Below are 24,784 nucleotides of genomic sequence, written 5' to 3'. Positions count from 1 at the left end.
TGATGAAGAACTTATCTACTGCTGATATCAGTATTGATGATATCAGTACATACCTACTACTGATATTAGTATTGATGAAGTAGCTATCTTCTGCTGATATCAATATTGATGAAATACATATCTACTGCTGATATCAGTATTGATGAAGTACCTATCTACTACTGATATCAGTATTGATGAAGTACCTATCTACTGCTGATATTAGTATTGATGAAATACCTATCTACTGCTGATATTAGTATTGATGAAGCAGCTATCTACTGCTGATATCAATATTGATGAAATACCTATCTACTGCTGATAACAGTATTGACGAAGTACCTATCTACTACTGATATCAGTATTGATGAAGTATACCTATCTACTGCTGATATCAGTATTGATGAAGTACCCATCTACTGCTGATATCAGTATTGATGAAGTACCTATCTACTGCTGATATCAGTGTTGATGAAGTAGCCATCTACTGCTGATATCAATATTGATGAAGTGCTTATCTACTGCTGATATTAGTATTGATGAAGTACCTATCTACTGCTTATATCTGTATTGATGAAGAACTTATGTACTGCTGATATCGGTATTGATGAAGTAGCTATCTACTGCTGATATCAGTATTGATGAAGTACATATCTACTGCTGATATCAGTATTGATGAAGTACCTATCTATACTGCTGATATCAGTATTGATGAAGTATACCTATCTACTGCTGATATCAGTATTGATGAAGTACCCATCTACTGCTGATATCAGTATTGAAGAAGTACATATCTACTACTGATATCAGTATTGATGAAGTACATATCTACGGCTGACATCAGTATTGATGAAGTACCTACCTACTGCTGATATCAGTGTTGATGAAGTAGCCATCTACTGCTGATATCAGTATTGATGAAATAAGGTATCTACTGCTGATATCGGTATTGATGAAGTGCCTATATATACACTACTGATATTGGTATTGATGAAGTAGCTATCTACTTCTGATATTAGTATTGATGAAGTAGCAATCTTCCGCTGATATCAGTATTGATAAAGTAGCTATTTACGGCTGATATCAGTATTGATGAAGTATATATCTATTGCTGATATCAGTATTGATGAAGTACATATCTACTACTGATATCGCTATTGATGAAGTACCTATACTGCTGATATTAGTATTGATGAAGTACATATCTACTACTGATATCACTATTGATGAGGTACATATCTACTGTTGACATCAGTATTGATGAAGTACCTACCTACTGCTGATATCAATAATGATGAAGTACCTATCTACTGCTGATATCAGAATTGATGAAGTAGCCATCTACTGTTGATATCAGTATATATGAAGTAGCCATCTACTGCTGATATCAGTATTGATGAAGTACTTATCTACTGCTGATATTAGTACTGATGAAGTACCTATCTACAGATGACATCAGTATTGATGAAGTAGCTATCTACTGCTGATATCAGTATTGATGAAGTAACTATCTACTGCTGATATCAGTAGGCCTATAGATCAAGTAGCTATCATGTTGATAGCTAAATGTTGAGACAATTGGAACTCATGCTTTTCTAACATGACCAACTCCGTTCTCGAGTCACATTGTGGTGTCAATGAACATGTTTATCTAGCACTGTGCGTTGCATTATGGTATATTGTAGCAGGTCAATTTTACGCCCGCCCAATGTCAAGTCTGTGCTCACCCTACCGTACAAAAAGACGAGTCTATACTATCCCATGATTCATACGCAGCTTTCTATCAAAATACTATTATTGGTGAGCCATGCATGCAGATTCGTTACTTGATTTTCATCAATTTGACGTTGTGTATGAAACCAAATAGCCCAAAGATCTAATATTGTTTGTTTCCAATTCCATGGTTGAAAATTGCTGGAACATTTGCTGCCACTCGAGTTTACGTCTGACACCAAAATATAACATACCTCAGATCAATATTTCACATCATCGGGCGCATTGCATTGTGGGATCGCTTGAAGTCTCCCTCTGCGTCTAATGATTTGTAACCTGAAAAATAAGGGAATCAAAATAGGTAGGCCCTACAGTACACACGGCCAAACATGGCGGATATTACATAAACACTGTTAATTTTACATGGAATATATGCTTTGATTCTGGGCAATACCCTGCAAAGGGAAGATTTGGCCTATCATGGCACATAAACAGAAAAAAGTAAGTACCTTACTAATCAAAGAAGTCATAAACTTTTACTTAAATATTGTAGAGTAAAATTCAGTTGTTCAGGATAACCCTATTGAGAATCATAAGTCAGTAGGCTATAACAGATTGCTTGTCATGTTTTCAGTAGGCCTGTATGTTTTTCAGATTTGGTTGTCCTCTTTTGACATGTTTGTTACGTGACATTAACAGGGTGATACTCATGAATGAGAATAGACCATTATTAAAATAAAAGTGCTTTACTGAAAAATTCGTGTTTTGATCGCGTGAAAAACAATTAGGCCTATATAGGTCCTACATAAATAAGAAAGGTTTAATTTTCCTTGGTTGCAATTTTAAAAAGTCCTTATTTTTTAATGGATTTCATATAAGAATGGATGAACATTAGGTATATAGTAAAATTATATCTTAATTGATATGTAAACTTAGTACAAAATATAGACCTATTAATTTTATTTTAATATAGTTGTAGAAAAGTTGAATATCATTGTATCAAGTTTGCATTGAAAACGTTACAGTGTTAGAATGGCTTTAATGTGATTTACTGCCTCTTGAAAAGCATGAAAGCATCATGTTATTTCACTGGTTTTCTCTTTTGGAAAACTTTTTAAAAGTTTTATTTACCATTTGTAAGGTGTAACTGTATATATGGTTATCTTAATATGGTTTCTTTGTTAATGGTATGCATACGATTCAGCTTCGGAGTCGAAATGGAAATGTTTTAAATACGTTTCCTGAAAACTTTTCATAAGATAATTATGTTGTACTCTATATGGTTATGGTACAATAGGCCTACAGTGTGTATTATCCATACCCATATTTTTTATGCGGAATGCTGGTTATTTTTCGACTCGAACTCAATCAAAATAATCTGGAAATGTTCAAAACTTTGAAAACTTAAATTATAATGAAAATGTTCTCACTTTTATTTCAACAATAATTCTGACAAAATGCTTTTCAAAACATAAATTGTGTAATTAAATTTCAAGTTGCCAAGTACCCAGAAACAAATGGGCATCGAAAAACGAATGCTCTCGTGGCTGCTCGCAGACTCATTGTTTTGCCTATATCAAAGCTAACTGAAGACCTGAGCGCAAGAAGACCGTAAGTCCACTTGGCCCCTCAACATGTATACACTAAAGTTGCGTATAGTTTGGTAATGTTTTATACATGTTCATGTTCAGGGGCCAAAACAAATCTTTCACAACCTTTCATGATGTTTCCACCCTGGAACATGTATTAAACATTATAAAACCCTAAGAAACTATATACGTAACTTTAGTGTATACACGTTGAGGGGCCAAGTGGACTTACGGTCTTCTTGCGCTCAGGTCTTCAATTTAGGTTTTAAGGAGTAATAATAAAGTAAAGTTTAATTTGTATGAAAATGTTTTCGACACTTTATTCGGGTATATTCATTATTTTTAATTCATTTCTCCAGTTCTCCTTTTCTTTTTCTTTCTCTTTTTGCTTGTATTAAAAATTTGTGAAATATAAATAGCTTAAGGGCTGGGGTATGAACGTTTGGACAGTATTTATTGTGGGACATTAGAGCACATCAGACATATCGAATTGCATTCTGAATACGAAGAATGTCATTCTGATATCAAATAATTTTGATTTTTGAAATTCGCAATTTAATACACATTTTATGGCAAATCATTAAAATTGATATTTTGATATTTAACAGTACTTGAAGTAAACTTTATAAATCTGATGATTTATACTTAAAGTGTAGGCCTATGTAGGTGGGATGAAAAGCCGACGATCAATTGAAAATTTTGACCTTTCGTATTGAAGATATGGATTTTTTCCCAAAACACCAACAAAAATTAGGTCTTTTGGGAAAAAATCCATATCTTCAATATAAAAGGTCAAAATTTTCAATTGACCGTCGGCTTTTCCTCCTGCTACATACACTTTAAGAATATATCATTAGATTTATATAATTTACTTCGAGGATTGTTATATATCAAAATTTGAAAAATATCAAATTTTTATAATTTGTCATAAAATTTGTATTATATTGTGATTTTAAAAAATGAAAATTATTTGATATCAGAAAGACATGCTTCGTATTCAGAATGCAATTTGATAGGTCTGAGGTGCTCTCATGTCCCACAAAAAATACTGTCGAAACGCAATAAACGCTCATTTTGGATCCCTTAAAAGAATGCTTTAACTTTAGCTTGAGAAATTTTAGTCACAGTTAAAGCTATCTTGAAAAAAAGTTGCTTGATATCGGTGGACCTAAATCCGATCTATATAAGGCAAAATAAAAAAATAAACATGTTTCACGTCCCCTCCCGCTTCCTTTTTTGAGGTTTCCTCAAATATATTTTTATTTTTTTAATTCAGTTATAACTTTTCAAAAAATATGTCTATGAAGTTGGAATGATTTCTATAGCCTTGTTAAGATACAAGAAACATTTTAGGAAGGTTTTGTGATCATTGGAGGGGGTGTAATTCTCAGAACAATAAATAAAAAAGGGCCTCCTTCTTTTTCCAGGCATTATTGTATACGCTAAAACAGCTCTAAGTATGGGTATTTACACCAATTTTGCGATAAAAAATAGAAAATAAAAAGCTCCCTCCTCCTCCTTTTTTCCGAAAACCCGGACGTGAAACATGTTTTATTTTTTACTTGGCCTAACAGGGTTGCTACTAAATGTGGTGCCTGTTTTGTGTTTCACCTAAAGAGTTGTCATTTGTGTCAATACCTATACTAATACGGCATGTTCGTACTCATTTCCTTTTTAATATAATTTCATCAAGATTCTGAATGTATTACAGTAAAAGTCTTAAATTTCGTACAAATTTCAGCACTGTGTGACCTACACGTTGACATACATACTCAGTACGAGTACAATTAGTTCACAAATGACTGGACAGTAATAGGTAACTTCCAAGGGCGATATGGTTCAGGAGTTACAAATGAAGACAAAGGTGTACAATATAATTATTGTTACAACAATAAGTGATTACTATCCCGTGATGCATTGTGATAATAACCATTCATTTTGCTGATACCATGTACTTGAATAACAGGGTGGTGGGAAGCATTTATTGGTACACACGTGTACAAGTTGTGTGTTGTAACTCCTGAACCGTAATTCAGTCAAGTTTGCCTACATCAGCGTTTAGTCTGAAAAGAATTCATATGCTGATTTTTTTATGATTTGGTAACAGTAGACTAAAGAATACCGACCGTATAATTGTGAGAATTTCAGAATTGTTTTTTCTTTCAAAATGTTTCACATCATGAAAAGATTTTTAAAATTTTCTTCACACTTCTTAACTGTTTTAAAAATTTGAAAGAAGTGCTATACAGTATATCCCAATTCACACCTTATTGGCCTATTTATTAAGCTAATTAGAAATACATGTTTTAGCTATATGACCTTCAAAAAATCCGACCGACGAATGCCCCTTGGAGGGGTTTTATGGGCAATCAAATATTTTTGTTTGCTTATGATCAGGCCTATAATATGCGCTATCTACTGAAGATAGCAACATCAACGCTACACCCATGCATACTGAGAATATGGTGTGGCCCTGGCATCTTTTTCTTTTCTTTATGTTTTTTTTTTTCACCTTGTTTTGGGCTCTTTTATTCATATATTTCATTTTAATTCAATTTTGCGATGGAGGAAAATAATGTATATTTTTGTTACATTACAAACAAATTTGCTACAAATAGCTTTAAAAATTGTGGTGCAATAAAAAGGAGACAATATATATTTAATATTAAAAATATAACAAGTTTACTTTACAATTGACTATCTTTGGAATTATTGAGTGCTCAAACCCATTACAGGTGAGCTAAAAAACAAACAACGGCTGCCTTACCAGAGGTCTATACTTTGAATTTGTAATATTAAAAATACATATTATAACAACATGATTCATTATGTTTTGAATATTCAGTATAAGGCTAGCTTCAGACTCCGTATTGTACGTACAATATTGTATGTACAATACTTTTCGTGACGTCAAAAAGTATTAAGCGCGCTTCAGACTCTGTATTGTACGTACAATATTGTATGTACAATACTTTTCGTGACGTCAAAAAGTATTACACGTGCAATAAATAGTATGTACCGGGAAAATATATATTTTGCTACAATCATTGGTTGCTTAATTGATACAGGTTGCCAAATTTCTAAGAGTTCTAAATTTAGTGAGTGCACGGAATGATGAACATCTTTTAATGTCTTCTTGTATTGAACCATGGTAGGTATCATAATACCTACCATGATTCAACTGTACTTGAATTATTATATAATCAATGGGCACCTTTTTAAAGTTAATAATACGTCGTATTAATACTAATATTAATAATATTAAAATTGTAATAATAATATAAATGGCACATTCAGATCTTATTTATTTATAGATTTATCTATTTAGGCCTATTTATTTATTTATTTATTTATTTATTTATTTATTTATTTATTTATTTATTTATTTATTTATTTATTTATTTATTTATTTATTTATTTATTGATTTATTTATTTATTGATTGATTGATAACTGATTGATTAATTGATTTAGAGATTCATTTATACTGATATTTAGTCATATATTGATTTAGAAAGTTTAAAAGTATTATTTGTAGGCGTATTAATAGTAATGCGTCGAGTTTTTAAAAGTAATATCCGCCTTTTTTCTTTCTTTTGAAATGACATACGGTACTTGTTACAAAAACAAATCAGCATGGAAAACATTTTTTTTTCGTCAGAGGCAGATATTTGGCCTATTCAGTGTCATAAAGCTACAAAATAGACGATCTTTTAAAATCATTTTTAAATGGCTATTTATTTTTCAACCTTATTGTTTGTATTTGTAATGTTCACACAATCTGAACATGTGCTTGTAGGACAACGATTTTGAATTAAACATGTTAATTGTGATATTTTAATTCCCTAGAACACCACAGTTAAGCGTCCAAAATTAGAAGTGGGTTTTTTCTTTTATTTAACCTCATTATTTCGCTAAAATTACTCGAAAACCCTCCTAAGAGTTGTTGTTACTAATAAACATTTCATAATTTTGGGCAAAGGATAGCCAAATAGTTGACCGAAATCGTATATTTGCACCAATATTTGACTGAAATCGCATATTAACATTACCGCCCCTTCGTGGCTTTATTGCAAGCCAAAGTGTGAAACGAGAAATTCGACCCATAGTTATTTTATCTACTTTTGCCAGCATTCAACCTGTTCAATGTGATTTATGCCTATTTTTAATAAAATTCCGAAATCTGACGTATCAACGTTGTATCGTGCACAAATTATGATTCGAGACTATTTCATTTGACACGGTTGTATGGATTTCAGCAGATCGGTCCTATAATAGATATCGATTAGAGAATTACAGCAAGAGGCTTTGAGGATGCCGTAATCCTCTTGACCATCGACCAATCAGAGAGACATATTTCAGAAATATATTTGTAGAGTCGAAAAGCTTTCAACTCTGGAAATATATATTTCAAGTAATCTCGTTTCACACTTTGGCTTGCAATAAAGCCACGAAGGGGCGGTAATGTTAATATACGACTTCAGTCAAATATTGGTGCAAATATACGATTTCGGTCAACTATTTGGCTATCCTTTTGCCCAAAATTATGAAATGTTTATTAGTAACAACAACTCTTAGGAGGGTTTTCGAGTAATTTTAGCGAAATAATGAGGTTAAATAAAAGAAAACCCACTTCTAATTTTGGACGCTTAACTGTGGTGTTCTATATAGGGGAATTAAAATATCACAATTAACATGTTTAATTCAAAATCGTTGTCCTACAAGCACATGTTCAGATTGTGTGAACATTACAAATACAAACAATAAGGTTGAAAAATAAATAGCCATTTAAAAATGATTTTAAAAGATCGTCTATTTTGTAGCTTTATGACACTGAATAGGCCAAATATCTGCCTCTGACGAAAAAAAATGTTTTCCATGCTGATTTGTTTTTGTAACAAGTACCGTATGTCATTTCAAAAAGAAAGAAAAAAAGGTGGATATTACTTTTTAAAAACTCGACGCATTACTATTAATAAGCCTACAAATAATACTTTTAAACTTTCTAAATCAATATATGACTAAATATCAGTATAAATGAATCTCTAAATCAATTAATCAATCAGTTATCAATCAATCAATCAATCAATCAATCAATCAATCAATCAATAAATAAATAAATAAATAAATAAATAAATAAATAAATAAATAAATAAATAAATAAATAAATAAATAGGCCTAAATAGATAAATCTATAAATAAATAAATAAGATCTGAATGTGCCATTTATATTATTATTACAATTTTAATATTATTAATATTAGTATTAATACGACGTATTATTAACTTTAAAAAGGTGCCCATTGATTATATAATAATTCAAGTACAGTTGAATCATGGTAGGTATTATGATACCTACCATGGTTCAATACAAGAAGACATTAAAAGATGTTCATCATTCCGTGCACTCACTAAATTTAGAACTCTTAGAAATTTGGCAACTCCGTATCAATTAAGCAACCAATGATTGTAGCAAAATATATATTTTCCCGGTACATACTATTTATTGCACGTGTAATACTTTTTGACGTCACAAAAAGTATTGTACATACAATATTGTACGTACAATACGGAGTCTGAAGCGCGCTTAAGAGTTCGGAAATTGTCTGGCTAGTAATATAGAACTAAAACACTTCAGATAACCCAACGTTGACCCACTTTTTCTTACGGTTTATTTGTAGTCAATAGTCTGGAATTTATTATATTGAAACTGTACATGTATTGTGTTTGAAAATGAACATACCGTGAAATTGGCATCTTTCGTCGTTGGGAAATGGCAATTTTGGCAACATGAGTCAAAATAACTGGACATTATATCCTGCACTTGAGTAATATACCGTATGTATTATTCTGTTCTTGATTGAATCACTTTGTTCTATAACAATGCATCATAGAGTAACTCGTGATTCGTTGTAAACATTGATTTGAGATTTTTCAGTAATGAAGCTGTATTTCAGTTGTTGTATTTCAATTCTGTGGCGGCGCCACGGGGGGCATGGGGGCCCAGTCAGAACTCTTGCCCCCCCTGTTGCCCCCAGTAAAACCCAAATTACGAATATTTCCACTTGTTGCCGCAATTTTGGGCAAAATTTGTTGATTTTGCCCCCCCCCTGAAATTCACTTTGCCCCCCCCCCCCTCGAAAAAAATTCCTGGCGCCGCCACTGTTTCAGTTGGGTTTAGAGAAAAAAACACCGGACTAACATACATCCATACAACAATTAATTTCCAATGTTGCCAATAATCTATGAAAATTATATTTTGAGATTCATTTGAAATTTAATAAAATATTCTGTTTAATATTCAGGACCAAATATTTGGAACAATCTGTAGATTCTTTTGAGATTGTTTGGTATATATATATTTTGGGTAGGCCTATAACAGTTGTTTGGCTTTTTATTTGACGTGTTTTTTTGTGTTTTTTTGTTGTTGTTGTTGTTGTTTTTGTTTCTTTTTTAGTGGTTTTTTTTGTACTTTGGTCTGCACTGTTCTTGATGTGAGTTTATTTGATTATCTTTTCTTCCAAACGTGATTTTCGCGCTGGAAATGAAGATGCACGGGGCAATTATTGCATTATTTTCCTTCTATTTTATCCCTCATGGATAAATCTGTTATAATAATGACCTTTTCCAGTTAGGTTACTGAAGATGACCGTCAATTCAAAGTATAACTTACATTGCATTGCCCCTCGTCTCTGTTCATTAAACATATTATGTTTTATCTTTATAACCGTCTGTTCTCAATATAGGTTGCATCGAGTTCAGGGGATGATTGCCCCATAGCAGACCGTGAGGAGCTTGAGAAGGATTATGCCAAGGAGTCGGTGGTACCGAAAGTGTTGAACGTGGACAGGTACATGGACAGGTACCTAACAAATGGCTTAGCAGGTTGTATGGTGTCCAGTTTCTGTCTTGTTTCGCTTATCCTTATCGTCGGGATCGTCGCACTGACCATCTGGATATTCCTTTGTAAGCTAATCCACCTTTTCAGTAACTCATCATGTATTGTAAACAAATATAATAAACAAATTAATTAATTAATTATCTTTCTAATTAATTAATTAATCTGTGGTGGGTTTACCCCTATAGTTTTCTTAATTTGACTAGCCTTGAAGACATGACCTTAATCTTCCACGCAGATAGTGTGAATTTCAAACGGAACTACCTGAATGGGTGACACCAGTTGAAATTTACACCCCCTGTGTAGGAGATTAAGGTCATGTCTTCCATAGGGGGTGTATCGATAGCCTTTGCATCGGGGCCTGAGATTGGAATTCCAGTTTCCTTTCTCACGAAGTAAGGGCTAAGAGTAAAATTGTACAATTGTGTTTGGGAGTGGCCTTCTCTCTTTTCTCTTTTCCTAGCTATTTTCTTCCATTTCTTGCTTTGTTTATCAAAGCTATCTGGGCCAGCATGCATATATTAGCCTACACTGGCTATCCAGGCTTGTGCATTTGTATGAGCTTGGAACGGTCCATGGATTAGCATGTGTTCCTCACGGACCAACCTGGGTAAACAACTAGAAAAGCCCATTAGAATTAGACGCATATGCGGACGGTTTATAGATGTGGGCTATTCGTCAATATGCAGTCATCAAGGCAATTTTTATTAATCAAGTTTATAATGAAATTCTTATTTCAGTTCTTCCTGCTGATAAGGTAACCACAGTAGAAGGCATGTGCCCATCTACAATAGGACGAGTCGGAATATGTGTGGAGTTATGTAGCAATGATACTGACTGTAATGCGATACAGAAATGTTGCTCTAATGGATGCGGTCATACGTGCGTCGATCCTGCACCTTTAGGTAATGATAGTTATTCCAATATTATAAATTAATATTAACGTATTCATTCTTAAGACAGGAAAACCTGTAAGCTTTTTAGATATAATAGAAAGTCAAGTTAGGTCAATCGTTAAGGCGTTCGACTATGGTGCGAGAGGTTGCGGGTTCGAACCCTGGCCGTGCCTAGTATGCTCTCGTGGTAAATTGAGTTAGCTTGAAATTCCCCTGGACAAGAAACTTACTGCTAATTGTGTAGTTGAAACTCGGGGAGCTGATCCTGGTTGCGATGGTTATTTGTGGAATGTATAGGGTGATGTGCGCTCTTGTAGCAGCAAAGTCCCTGATTTGTTGTTAATGGTGTATGGAATGATGTGGGGCCGTAGTCACAGCGTCCAACGTCTAGGCGCTGTGCCTATGCGTAGCGCACTATAAATCACCTCTTTTTTTTTTTTTTTCTTTTTTTTTTTTCTTTCTTTTTTTTCAATTTTTTTTTCTACTTTTTTCATAGCTATAAATAACTGAGAACCCTATTTTTTCTACTATACCGTAAACGTTCGCCTAATGGCGCTTTGGAGTTCATGGAAATGAGAGAGCGCCATCCCTGTAAAAGCCGAATATTATCACTGATCATTAAGGGTACGTGTAGTTAAAGGGTGAACCCTATCGACACATACAATTATGAGCAAGATCGAACAAACTTGTTCATGATAATGCAGTAATCATTCACCTGATACGTTGTGGCCCAGTGAGCAGAGCATTAGACTATAGTGCGAGGAAAAAGAGAACTTGTGGAGAAGATTGATGGTTCGAATCTCATGCAGTAATTTCTGACAGATTATAATGTCTGTCAATGTTTTTTTTCTGATTTGAGGAAATTTTATTCTCTATTTTTTTATTTTATCTTTAACATTGTTTATATAATCTTATTATTTTATCTTGTATGTGTCTTTTGTCATGATTCTTTGTTTTTATCGTTTCATTTTAGAGTAACTCAATCCATTCAATCAAATGTTGTAATGAACCTATTTGATTGTATAGGCATTTGTTATGTGTGTGAGACGAACTGTCGCGTGCGACAAGTCTTTCAATTCGCGCGAGTGTCCTTGCCTATGCATCAGTGGTCATAAGAGGTATATAATTTTATTCGAAAGGGGGGAGGGGTCCCAAATATACGGGGTCATAAAGTCTTGGAAAGAATAATAGGAGGGGGTCATAAAATGTTTTATGACCAAAATGTAGGGAGTCACACGATGACCATACACAGAAAGTGTGTTATTTTATTCAAAAGACTGATTTCAATACAATTTTGGGGTTTGGGATCATAAATTTTTGTAAATTTGGGACCCCTTCCGAAAAAATGATAGCCCTCTAAGAGGATTCAAAAGATAACCTCTGCCCCAATAATCCCTAGCTATATTTGTTTGAAACTGTTCCACGGAGGATGTATCATAATCAGATAATAGGCTTAGTCTTCAAATGATATAAATAAAATTTGAATGAGTGAACGAACAAAATCATACAACGACCAACTGAATAGAGGCTGTGCATATGACGTATCATCCCGTAAATATGGCGGACTACTCAAATGCATTCAACAAAAGCATGATTGCATCTACCGCGACAGTTCGTCTCACACACATAACAAAATGCACTACGATCAAATAGGTTGATGACAGCATTTGATTGAATGGACTGCACTGCGCCATGATTACGGGGAAGAAACCGGTTCAAATCCTTTGTTTGTAGCCAATCGATAAACGCAAGGCCTCTATAGCTATCATTGAATACTGGCTAGGATTCCACAACACAATGAGAACATGTTATAAGGCGCTTTGGAAGGCACACAATACCCCAATGGCTTTCCATATTAATGTGCACTCAACCACTATTCAGTATCGAAGCCCGGTATCGAAGTTACGTAATGTTACTATGTCAACGGGATCACGCGCTTAAGTAATGAACCACGATCGAAACAATCAGTACACAAAAAAGGCATACCAAAATAGCGTGATCGTATATCGCCATACAAACAGTGCTTGGTTCCGATACCATCACGGAGTTACGTAACTACTTCGTGGTCTGATAGTTATGATCAATGGTCTGATCTACTTGTGTTCGATCCTTTTAAGAAAAGAAAAAATAGCTGATCATTTATAATACATAAATGAATAAAGTAATGTAGTTACACAATTTGAAACATTGAGGCCGTTCTGTTTTTCAAAGGTTATTTAACTGTAAAATGTAGTGGAATATATCACGCATTGATAGGTAGCAGGTGGAACGAATTTGGTCAGCGGTTTTTTTTTTTGTTGCCGTTTGTTCGCAGTGCCTATTTATCTAAAATAAAATAAGAATATTAAAATTAAATTAAAAAAAATTCACAATATTCATTCGTAAAATGGGGACAAAATCCAAAAACATTTCTTGACCCTTCTTCACATAAAAGTGGGGTAGAAATCAAGATTCGAACAAGTACCATTCACCATTCAAGGCGCACCCTCTACCGACTGAGCTAACGGGTCAGACAATAGAAGGGTGTAATTTTGAACTGAAGAATATTAAAAAAATGAAGAAATTACAACGTTATAAAAAATTTTACCAAAATGAGTTAGGTATAACGTATGAATCGATTTACAAATTAAGTCCAATGGCACTTTGAGAAAGAATACCTGAAGAAACCCAAAAACATTTGCTGCTCTAGCAACTAACCTAGTGACCTAAAGTATTGGGTCATGTCACGATATTTTTTTCTGAGGCATTATGTTCAGGTTGCTCAATTTAACATACACGTATCCTTAATGCTGTTGAGATTTTGCAAGGATGGCGCTCTCACATTTCTAAGAATCCAAAAGCGCCATTAGGCGAACGTTTACGGTATATGCACTAACTAATATTTTGTCCTGTCCGCTTTCTACAGTATATAATGTGAATGTGACACTAGACAGACTATACGTGTATGATTACAGAATACCTTCGTCAGACCAATACCAGAGCTTGGAGAGAGAATTCATTTATGCGGTAAGAGAGGATGATGATGATGATGATGATGATGATGATGATGATGATGATGATGATGATGATGATGATGATGATGATGATGATGATGATGACGACAATAAATATGATGATAATGACGATGACTAAGGCAAAGACGATGATGGTGATGCTGTTGGTGGTGGTTGTAATGATAATAATGACGATAACGAAGACGAAGACAAAGATGATTCTGACGACGACGACGCTGCTGTCTATATATCCTTATTTACTTTAAAATTCTTTCTAACTATAATGTCTGTTCGATTCCCATTTCGATTGCAGATGAATGAAGTAATCAACAACAACGAAGTTTATAAAGACTACTACATCGAAACAACCGTTACACAAATAAGGTAATTGTTGTAAAGATCCTATAATCAATGCATCCTTGCAAGAAACAATGATTGTAATTTTGTGACAATTAATGATCTAAAACTTGTGTTTTTGTAATTTTGAACAGGCGAGGCAGTGTGGAAATCGTGAGTTGGGTGCTATTTAACATAGGTATTGGTGTTGAATTTGACATTTCTCAATTACGCGAGGAAATCCTTAAACTCCTGGAGGAAGAGACTTTAAACGATGGTAGATTGGGTCGACTAAGTGGAGATGTGATTAGTATAAGCGTTAGCAATCGTAAGTACAAGTAGGCCTACTTTGCAAATTCTTAAGTTTGTTATTTTTTATACCTTCAAGAAAATCCTGCACATGTCGTGATTTTAACCAACATTCGTATAGCTAGCAAGATAGCGTTTATCATAACTTAAATGCTTAGAATATCGCCATTAAAATAAAAACCACGATTTTGCAGGACTTCTGCGTTTGACGCATTCTATAGGCTACATATTAATATTAGCTTTAGACCATTGACATATCAACTAATTAAGTTAACAGCAAAATATCATGAAAAGTTTGTTTATATATTTTTTTCTTTCTTAAAAAATGTTTCAACGCCAAATTATTTGAACAATAATCGCTTTTTTTTATAATACAGCAATTGCTCCTGACGACCGACCAAGACAACCAACTGAACCACCGCCAGTAACACGCCCTCCTCCACCGACAAGAGATCCACGGCCACCAACAAGAGAGCCACAACCACCAAACAGACCCGAAGGTAGCAATTTTGTCACACCCTAATATAAATGACACCCGCCAAACATATAGTGGTCTTCCAGAGGATGATTTAAGGAAGCCCCATCATGCACTGTAAAAGTGTTATCGCTATAGTTTCTAGGTCCGATTTCTCAAAGCTGGGCTAGTGGCCAGGCTTCCTAAGCCAGCAGAGTAGCCCTACCAATGTGGATTCATTTATTGATTTATCTTCCTAGGTGATGTATGATGTGGAATTGTAAGCTCTAGTATATAGGACTAGGCCTATATATTATATACTTTTCTTATATGGAAAGGGTGTTTGTTGACTAAGTGGTCAGATCGATCCAGCCACCAACAAATCATTTCGTTTGAAACATAAGGTTCTCAACAAAATTAATTTTAAAAACAATTGACCTGATCATAATGAGTCAGAGTGACCATTGTTTTTTTCTGTCTTAGGGTTTAAAACATACAGTATAGGCCTACTTACTTAGGAAGCAGGGGGAAAAGTCGTGGCGCGTGGAACGCTTAACAGTTACTAATCATAAGTAAAGCCACATCGTTTCGGTATCAACAAGCATTAACCACCAACAATGATAATTCATAAGGCCATGTAATGCCCACCCAATTTCATTTGCCATGGAAAGTGTAACGTAAGTTTGCCGCAGACACCAAACTCTATTATGTACAAATGTTGAACTTCCCAGCAAACACAAAAACGTTTTAAAAACGTTTTAAATAAGTTATATTTTGGCTTTTGGTTTAGGTAAAAAGGTTTTAATAACATTAAAATGTCGGGTTATAATAAGGTCATGATAACGTTTTATAACGTTTTGTATGAAAACACACTACAACAATATTTTTTAAATGTTTTCAAAAAATGTTATTGTAAACTATTTTTGCAAACATTTTTGCCAAATATTGTGTCAATATTTAAATAACATTATGTTAAAATATTTGAACCCAGCAAACACAGAAATGTTCTTAAAATGTTTTTTCAAAACCTTTTAATAACATTTAAATGTCGGGTTATATAAAGGTCATGAAAACGTTTTTAAAACGTTATTGAAAATATTTTGGGCAAACATTTTTCGCAAAATATTTTTCAACCCCAAAATAACATTCTGTTTAGAATGTTTTGTATCAAGTTTTCAAGAATGTTTTTGGAATGTTATTAAAACGTTTTTATACCCTTTATAGAACCCGACATTTAAACGTTTTCTGTAAAACATATTTGTTTGCTGAGCAGTAGATTATCAAAAAATGTTTTATAAGGTTATGAAAACGTTTTATACTCTTAATATACCCTTTATATAACCCGACATTTAAACGTTTTCTGACAACCTTTTATAACCTTTTGCGAATGATGTCGAAAACGTTTTGTGTTTTCTGGGTTCTTGGATAAGGCTTTATCCACTGCTGTGAAGCAATTGTTGCATCATTTACTGTCTCGTTATTTGGCAAGTCATTCAAACTGTTTGCCACTCTGTTGGAGAAGGAGTGCTCTAAGTCTAAGTCTTTCAAGGCTGTGTCCTCTGGTCACCGAAACTCCAATGTATGGATGGCGAAAACCTTCTAAATACGCCTATAAAGATAAAACGCCTATCCGCCATCCATACAAATGCAGTTCACACGTTCTAAGTGAGGCCTTACTCTCGTCTTGTGCAGCGTTCTCAAGGTATGTTGAGAACTTCTCAACGTACCTTCATTAATGAAATCAATAGTGCTCCTAATGAACCCAACCATACTACTCGCCTTCTGCACCACCATTGCAACATGCTTGCTGAAAGTTAATGCGATGCATAATCGCATAATTATAGTTTAAAGGGTAGTCCGTAAGTAGATGAGCTGAGCAGGAACTTAAAAATCTCTTAGTTAAAGTTAAACTATACTGTGCAAAATATTTTTCCAGATCCTCTTGGTACTGGTATATGCGGTACTGGTCCATATACTCGAATTACCGGTGGTGATGACGCTTACATTGAGTCCATGCCATGGATTGGTTCTTTGTGGAATGAGGATGGGCAATATATACATGGTGCGGTGACACTTCTCAATCAGATGTGGGCGGTAACCGCTGCACATGTTGTGTAAGTTTTAATAACTAAGGTAGACCAATTATAATACACGTAGCTTATAGGCTGGTAGGTTTGTTGCTATGCCTTTGAGACCCCTTCGTGAAATTTCATGCAAATTTCTCAAAGAATTTTACCGAGGTTTAGCTCAAAAGGAAGTAATAACCCATTCAACAATATACATGCTTCCGGCATCTTGACACCTGTTTGCAACTGTCAACATTTGCCAACTAAGTGCTCGGGCGAAGTTACATACTTGAAAGCTGGACCGTACAGCAACATAATCAGGATCAAATTAGGATCATTTGTTATTAGGCGTTTGATGAATACATCCAGGTCACAGAAACTTAGTGTATAATTAACGAATTGTAAATAACATATGTTTGTTTATCTAAGAATTGTGTAATATCTACGCTTCGTTTTTCATGAACGCACTTTTCCAAAGCAAAACGTGACCTTCATCTTTGTATTTGTTTACAGAGCGAACAACCCTTCTTATGTTGTATTTGGAATAGAACATCTCCGTGATCACACTAGTGGAACCAGAAGAGACGGTATTCCCATATCGGTATTTATACCCCATCCTGAGTATCGATATGGCAGCACACGACATGACATCGCCGTCATCAGATTGGCACGACCTGTTCAATATTCCTATCGGATCCGTCCGGTATGCTTTGCTACGTCACCGTATGAGCAATTCGTGTATAGCACGTGTCGTGTCGCCGGTTTCGGCGCTGAATCGGCTTTTGACTCTAGTACCTACGGTAAGAGTTTGTAACCTGGTAACGGCAATAGGCCATATTCTTCAATTTGTTAACTTTTCTAAAGAAACATATTCATATCAAAATGCAATATTTTTAAGAAAAAAAAGCACATGTTAGGCTAATGAAAGTCAATTCCCAGTTTCCCGTTACCCTACTCCGCTCAAAACAATTTGCTGGCCAAATATTTCATTATTTTGAATGAAATGTTGATTTCTAACCAACTTTAACACACAAATAAATAATTGTGGTTTTAAATATATCATAAATCACTTTCTGTTGATTTTCAGGGGGTTTCTTTGCAGTAGGAGCATGGTATATGGTTAATAATGAAATAATAATAAATACCTACTCAATTCTCTGTCCCGAACTCTTTGATCTGCTCTGATCTCATCCCGTAAAAAATATTGTGAAACTTTTGATAATAGTTGTACAATCACCTTCATGTGGTTGTAAAGTACATCTGTAAACTACAAACTGTGATTTATCAAATGTATGCATGGGTAGTAAGTGGTTTACACATGTAACAGATGCAATAATGAAATGGTTTAAAATAATAAATAATGAAATGGTCACCTACACAGTCATGAAAAATTATTTAACGGGAACTGGAAATTGACTTTCATTAGCCTTAGACATGTTAGACATTACTTGGAATACAGTGCTTCTGGAAATTGGAGACACATTTAGGGAAATATGATTAAGATATTGAACCGGGATTGAACTGTCTTTCGTGTTTTTACGCCTGCTCATTTATTTATCGCACAAGCGTACACCATTCGTTAAATGGCTTCATTTTATATTGCGATATTTGCTTTAAATCGAATGTCATATTGGATTTTGTTTTATATAGAAGAAGATTTTTGGAACCTTCGTCAAGCAGACGTGCCACTTCACTCCCCACAAGAATGCAGAGACATCTATGCACAAAATAGCTACGTGCCTCCAGGATTAGACGTAGACAATAATCATATATGTGCTGGTGAACTAGATGGCGATGGCAATGCATGCTGGGTAAGTCAACTTTGACCAACACCTGTCTACCTTGATGCCAAGTTACATTTATAGTTAAATTTTGTGACAGGCTAAATCCTGCAGCAACACACCTAAACCCAAATTGAAGATAAAACGGAACTCTGATCCTCTGAATCAATTATGCTTTCTGGACGGAATTTCATTATAACACACTAAAGATGTTCATAGAAAATGTGATTGTAAAGGTTTAATTGCAAGATATTTTATTTCTACGAGTACGCCATCGGATATCACAGTATCGGTGCAGCCGGTCCCTATGTGAGTGGTATAGCTTTCGTCAGATGCGTCTATGATTTCACGAAGACTGAATGAAGTCAGAGACACATCTGACGAAAGCTCGACCATTCACACAGGGACCGGCTGTACCGGTACTGTGTTAACCGACGACGTTCTCGTAGAAATAAAATACCTTATAATTAAACCTTTACAATGACATTTTCTATACGTACATCTTTATTCTTTAGACTTACCAAGCTTACCCTGACCAGATATCCCATTAAACATGAAGAACTCGTGGTAAGATCATTTATGTCTTGAGTTTTTTGGCGACACGGCGAGCATGGACATCTGAATCTGATGGATCTCATGCATCTGTATTAACTCAAAACGTGGTCACCGAATTTACCATTGGTATTATGTTAACGTATCCAGCTGGTAAAGTTGGTGATTAGTCATAATGGTCATATACTTATGCAGGGTTCAAATGAAATAACCCCCTAAAATTACAAAACATTTATTTGCATAACTTTACATACATGTTGTTGATATTAAAATTTCAAAAATCTGTGAATAGAGGAAACGTTTTGCTTCCCTCCCAAAGTTGTCCCATTTCCACAATCAATTTCTTTGGTCAAAAATAATCACATTTTCCAAAAAAAGATGCACTTTTTAACATTCTATACATGTAATGTACAAAACATTATCGATATCAATGTTATGATTGATTAAATTGTTTTTCCTTTGCCTTTCTTTCTGTCTCTGGTCCCTCAGTCACCCATGCAACCACCATTATAGGTACCATTCAGTACAAAACAATGATTCGTTGAATTGAATTTTGACCTGAATGAGAAGTTTATAATCAGCAGTTGTTTCAAAATAATAAAATAAATAGGGAGGAGAAATCCCGGGGATAAATGAGTTTTCCACGAATACATTTGACCAAAAGGGTGACCATTTACCTATAAAAGTAGGCTGAAGCATCTTGCATCTTGATCTAAAGTGATGGCTTCTCTGGTAGGCGTAACAATCATGATGTGGCCACAAGAGTTTGGTTGTAGTTAAGAGGCTGGATGCTGACAATCCAACTTATTAATTCAATCAAATCTCTGATGGTCATTTCATCTTGTACACCTTTTCCAAGAGAGCCGTTGCTCTAGATCGTTGAAACTGTTTCCGTCTACCACTTTAATACAAGTAAATTTCATCTCTTCTTGCCAATGAAAGAACTAAGCATCACACTACAAACTTAATTTTCCTCCTATAGTGCTTTTACCATTTTTGAAACAACTGCTGAATAAAAACTTCAAATGAAACCCCATTTATGTCCAAATTCATGTTAATGAATCATTGTTTTATACTGCAAATGATTGCATGGGTGACTGAGTTATCTGAAATATAAAATTAAAGAAAGCAAACAAACAGTAAATTAATCAAAAAATTGATCACGTTGATAAGTCTGTGCAAAGTTTTGTCCATGTACCCTGCCCATATCCATTTCTTCTTTTTAATATGTTCAATGATGTCTTGTCCTGTTTGTATAGTTAGTGTAAATTCCTTTAGGTAACCGATCATATTTGATTCAATTCCAGGGTGATTCTGGTGTTCCGTTGGTTTGTTTGGGAAATGACGATTTGTGGCATCTAGTAGGGGTGTCTGTGTCACCGGTGAACTGCGAGTCGCCCAATTTACCGACCCCTTATGCAAGAATAACGAGCTACAAATCGTTTATTTTTGATGCTATTACAACGACCGACGGTAAGTGTATTTGAATTCCTAAAATGATCAAGATGACTAGCAAACATTATCTCCTGTTCATGTCCATAAGTATAAGACCAATTGCTTATGCCCATATCACCCCATTATTATAGGCACATGAAGACTTTTTTCGACGGATCTCACAGGTTTGTTTAATTAGCAATCAGGTACTCGTAGATAGATCTATGCAATATGCTTTTCGTGGGATATGCTTTACGGGAGTTCTTAAGAATTAGTAAGTTTTTAGTGGGTTCGCCGTCGGACAACTTTGGAACTATCAACTTTAACAATTCCAAAGTTGACCGACGGCTAACAACACTTGCCAATAATATGCTTTCCATTTTGTAAATAGGACTTTACGGATGAATTCAAAACTCGACTGGCGGTTGCCCGTCGGTTCCGTTTGTTTTAAACAATGGAAACCGGAAGGAACCGCCAGTCGAGTTTGATTTGATTTCATTCCTTAATAGTTTCATTGCATAATTTGTTTGTTATATAGTGTGCCTAGGTTTGGGACTCATTTCGCAGGATTGTTCCTTCCAATGCGCATCCGGTAGAGATTGTGGCAAGTTCATTTTTATTATTTTATCTTATTTATCATGTAAATCACTTCATCATAATCTTATTAATAGGTTATGTATTTAATAATGTCATGATATATTCTAAAACATGCCGTAAAGAAATGTTGACTGTATGATTGTGTATTTAATTTAATGTCCGTCTTGATTTGGTAAACCTTTTGGTTAAGTATATGTTAACGTGATTGCCATCATGATCATTACGCCCATAGTTAGGGACCAGTGTCGTGAGCCGGGACTTTTCCAGTGTGACATAGGACCTTGCTTACCAGAGAGAGCTCGATGTAATGACGTCTATGACTGCCTGGATGATAGCGACGAAGCATTGTGTGATGGTAAGCGATAAATACCTTAATTATTTCAAAAAATCGGGATTCCTTAAAGAAACCTCTCTCTATTATCAAATTATCTATACAAATTTGAGCGTTAGAGAAGAAAAGATTTTAAAACAACATTACATATCGTCTCGCGGATGTCTAGTGTATCATTTGGTGCAAAATTAAGTGAGTCTGAAATTCGTCATTACGTGTTCAAATTGAAAGACATTTCAAGTTTATAGCCAACAGTTGATACCATCAGCATCTTTTAAACACAATACTTTACTTGAGTTTAACTTCTTTTAATGTAACTCGTTTTACGTTAAGTATAGTATGATTCTAGTTAAATTAAATTTGTTTTTCGAAATTTTACAGATTGTGGTGAAGAATACATTTTCATCGAACCTAATGAGAATTACAACCTAGCACTTCCGGGTTATGGGGTTACTCCCTATATGAACAATCTCCAATGCCAATGGTTGGTGGAAGTTCAAAATGGCCGCCGAATTGAGATCAATTTTGTAGAAGTCGCACTTGAACCAGGCTTGAATGATTTGCTATATATAAATCTTGGAGGTGACATACGAATATTTGATGGTACTGATGATGATCTGTCGGATCTGGAATCAACGTCATCGAGTTTGGTGATTTCTTTCCAGTCAGATGATCGAAATTCTCGAGCTGGATTCTGGCTTTCCTTATCTGATTTTGACCCAGGTAATCCTGCTAACTTTATATCATTCACTTGTGGAAACACAAGCAGAAGTTATGGTGTCAAAGATACTATTATTTTGTTATTAACATCTCCGTACATGATCTTGAATTAATCTGAAGAGAAAATATTCATTTGGTTTCTAACCAATTCGTTTGGCTTCTAATATGAATATAATCATGAAAATTAATGTCTTTCCCCAGTTGCCCAATCCTGTGAGCGCGATGAATACCAATGTACATACGGTACATTAGTATGCATAGATGAAAGTCTTGTTTGCGATGGAGAGGATAACTGCCCCTATGGCGAAGATGAAGAACAATGCCCTGACGGTGAGTTGGCAACTTCCGATACACGTTTATGTTATCTTTTATACTCGCAGCTTCAACATTTGTTTTTGAAGCACTGTTGGCCTATATATAACACCTTTTTGATCGTTATTATCGGGATGTCCACTTATGTCCTATATCAGATAGTGATATGTTATCCTTTATGTTATATACCATCACCATCATCATCATCATCATCATCATCATCATCATCATCATCATCATCATCATCATCATCATCATCATCATCATCATCATCATCATCATCATCATCATCATCAGACGGATCTGTAGCAAGCACCACAAACCTCCTTCAACTGCTGCGGGAGCCGCCTGCGATCTTGGGCTATTGATGTAATATGTTATTGCTGCAGCATGTAGCATTTCATCAGAATCCCTCAAATAAGCACTGAAAATCGTCCTCGATTTCTCTTTCCATGCCATGGGATGTATTAGGGCGTACTCTCTAAATGTAAAAGAGTGAAAAACCACTCTGAATTTCAGAGTGAATTTAAGTTAGCTCTAAAAGAGTGGGTTTTAGCTCTAAAAGAGTGAAAACAGTACACATATTTCACTCGCGATTTCGAGTGAGCCTCACTCGCTCACAGAGTGGCTCAAAATCTCACTCTTTCTTACCCTGCTCCATAGACAATACGTTGTAATTTCACGATATCTTTGCTAAACGAATTAATCTGCAAGAAATATTTTGTACATAAACATTATGTAGCCAGAGGTTTCCAGTGATATAAAAATCTCAACTTTTTTGAGAAAAGTGGGGGATGAGGCTGTGGATCACGAAATGCCCCTTTAAGTCATATGTGAGCAGTTTGTTACCGGCCCAGTTGCCGGTTTACATGTACGCATATGTAAGCTTATGTAGGTTACGCCGCATCACGCTTCTCCAGACTGTGGTCTGTAAACATGGTATTTACCAAGTGCTATGTCCTACACCTAAGTCTACTCACCATTGAACAGTTTGACTATTAGCTTCACTAAATCCATAGTTTTTCATCATTCATCCCACACTGAATTCGACACATGTGTATGTGCTTAAGTTTTAGACCAGTTCAACATTCCTGACCTGGGGCCTAGCCTCACAACAATTTAAAGCACATAGTAGCTGGTATGAACTGCTGTGATATTCTTGTATATAAAATAGGCTTAAATGAATACTAGTAAATAAATAAATAAATAAATAAATGCTCTTTTCTGATTCACTCTTTTCCTGAGTGAATTTTTTCACTCTTTCTTGAGAGTGAGCTTCACTCTAAAAGAGTTGTCACTCAGATGGCTCTTTGAAAGAGTGAGATTTCACTCTTTTTGAGTGATTTTTCACTCTTTAACATTTACCGCTGAGTGCACCAAATCCGCGTAACTTCGGAGTAAGCTAGTTTAGTAAGTTGGCGAGTATCTCGCATTTTGAGACTTCCAAATCGGCGTAAGTTACTAGACTAGTAAGTTCTATTGTTATGTACTCGGCAACTTACTCTTCATCTTTTGCGGAGTAAGTTGGCGAGTATCTCAGAATTTCGTGACTTCCAAATGTGCGTAAGTTACTAAACTATTAGTAAAGTTACGCCGCAGCTATTGTTATTTACTCGGCAACGTACTCTTCATCGTTGGAGGAGTAAGTTGGCGAGTAAGCAAATTAATTCATAGATAGAGGAGAAAATCATTGATATTTATGAGATTTTGAAAGTAAATAATAAGATATTTTGCATTAGAGTGTATTCTGCGTGTGGAGCGTCTCGTATGCGGCACCGCAAACCTTTCGTGTATAGGCCTACGGACGGAACATTTATTCTGGAAG

The 24,784-nt window shown here is 34.9% G+C and overlaps 1 protein-coding gene across 1 annotated transcript in view; it reads left to right on the top strand.

Moving 5' to 3' along the window:
• The first annotated feature begins 2,072 nt into the window (after positions 1-2,072).
• The window catches only part of LOC140147568 (uncharacterized), a 49,159-nt gene continuing 26,447 nt past the window's right edge, over positions 2,073-24,784 (top strand). Inside the window, exons 1-15 of the mRNA XM_072169693.1 lie at positions 2,073-2,193; positions 10,027-10,246; positions 10,919-11,083; positions 13,980-14,080; positions 14,381-14,451; positions 14,559-14,731; positions 15,090-15,212; positions 17,103-17,280; positions 17,746-18,032; positions 18,883-19,043; positions 20,873-21,038; positions 21,538-21,603; positions 21,829-21,951; positions 22,309-22,650; positions 22,849-22,977. Of these exons, the coding sequence (XP_072025794.1) occupies positions 2,173-2,193; positions 10,027-10,246; positions 10,919-11,083; positions 13,980-14,080; positions 14,381-14,451; positions 14,559-14,731; positions 15,090-15,212; positions 17,103-17,280; positions 17,746-18,032; positions 18,883-19,043; positions 20,873-21,038; positions 21,538-21,603; positions 21,829-21,951; positions 22,309-22,650; positions 22,849-22,977 (2,326 nt within the window). The 5' untranslated portion in view covers positions 2,073-2,172. The remainder of the gene's footprint in view (positions 2,194-10,026; positions 10,247-10,918; positions 11,084-13,979; positions 14,081-14,380; positions 14,452-14,558; positions 14,732-15,089; positions 15,213-17,102; positions 17,281-17,745; positions 18,033-18,882; positions 19,044-20,872; positions 21,039-21,537; positions 21,604-21,828; positions 21,952-22,308; positions 22,651-22,848; positions 22,978-24,784) is intronic.

Source organism: Amphiura filiformis, chromosome 1, assembly GCF_039555335.1.
Source record: "Amphiura filiformis chromosome 1, Afil_fr2py, whole genome shotgun sequence".
In the NCBI taxonomy this organism is placed as follows: Eukaryota; Metazoa; Echinodermata; class Ophiuroidea; order Amphilepidida; family Amphiuridae; genus Amphiura; species Amphiura filiformis.
This window is presented reverse-complemented; position numbering and strand designations above follow the sequence as displayed.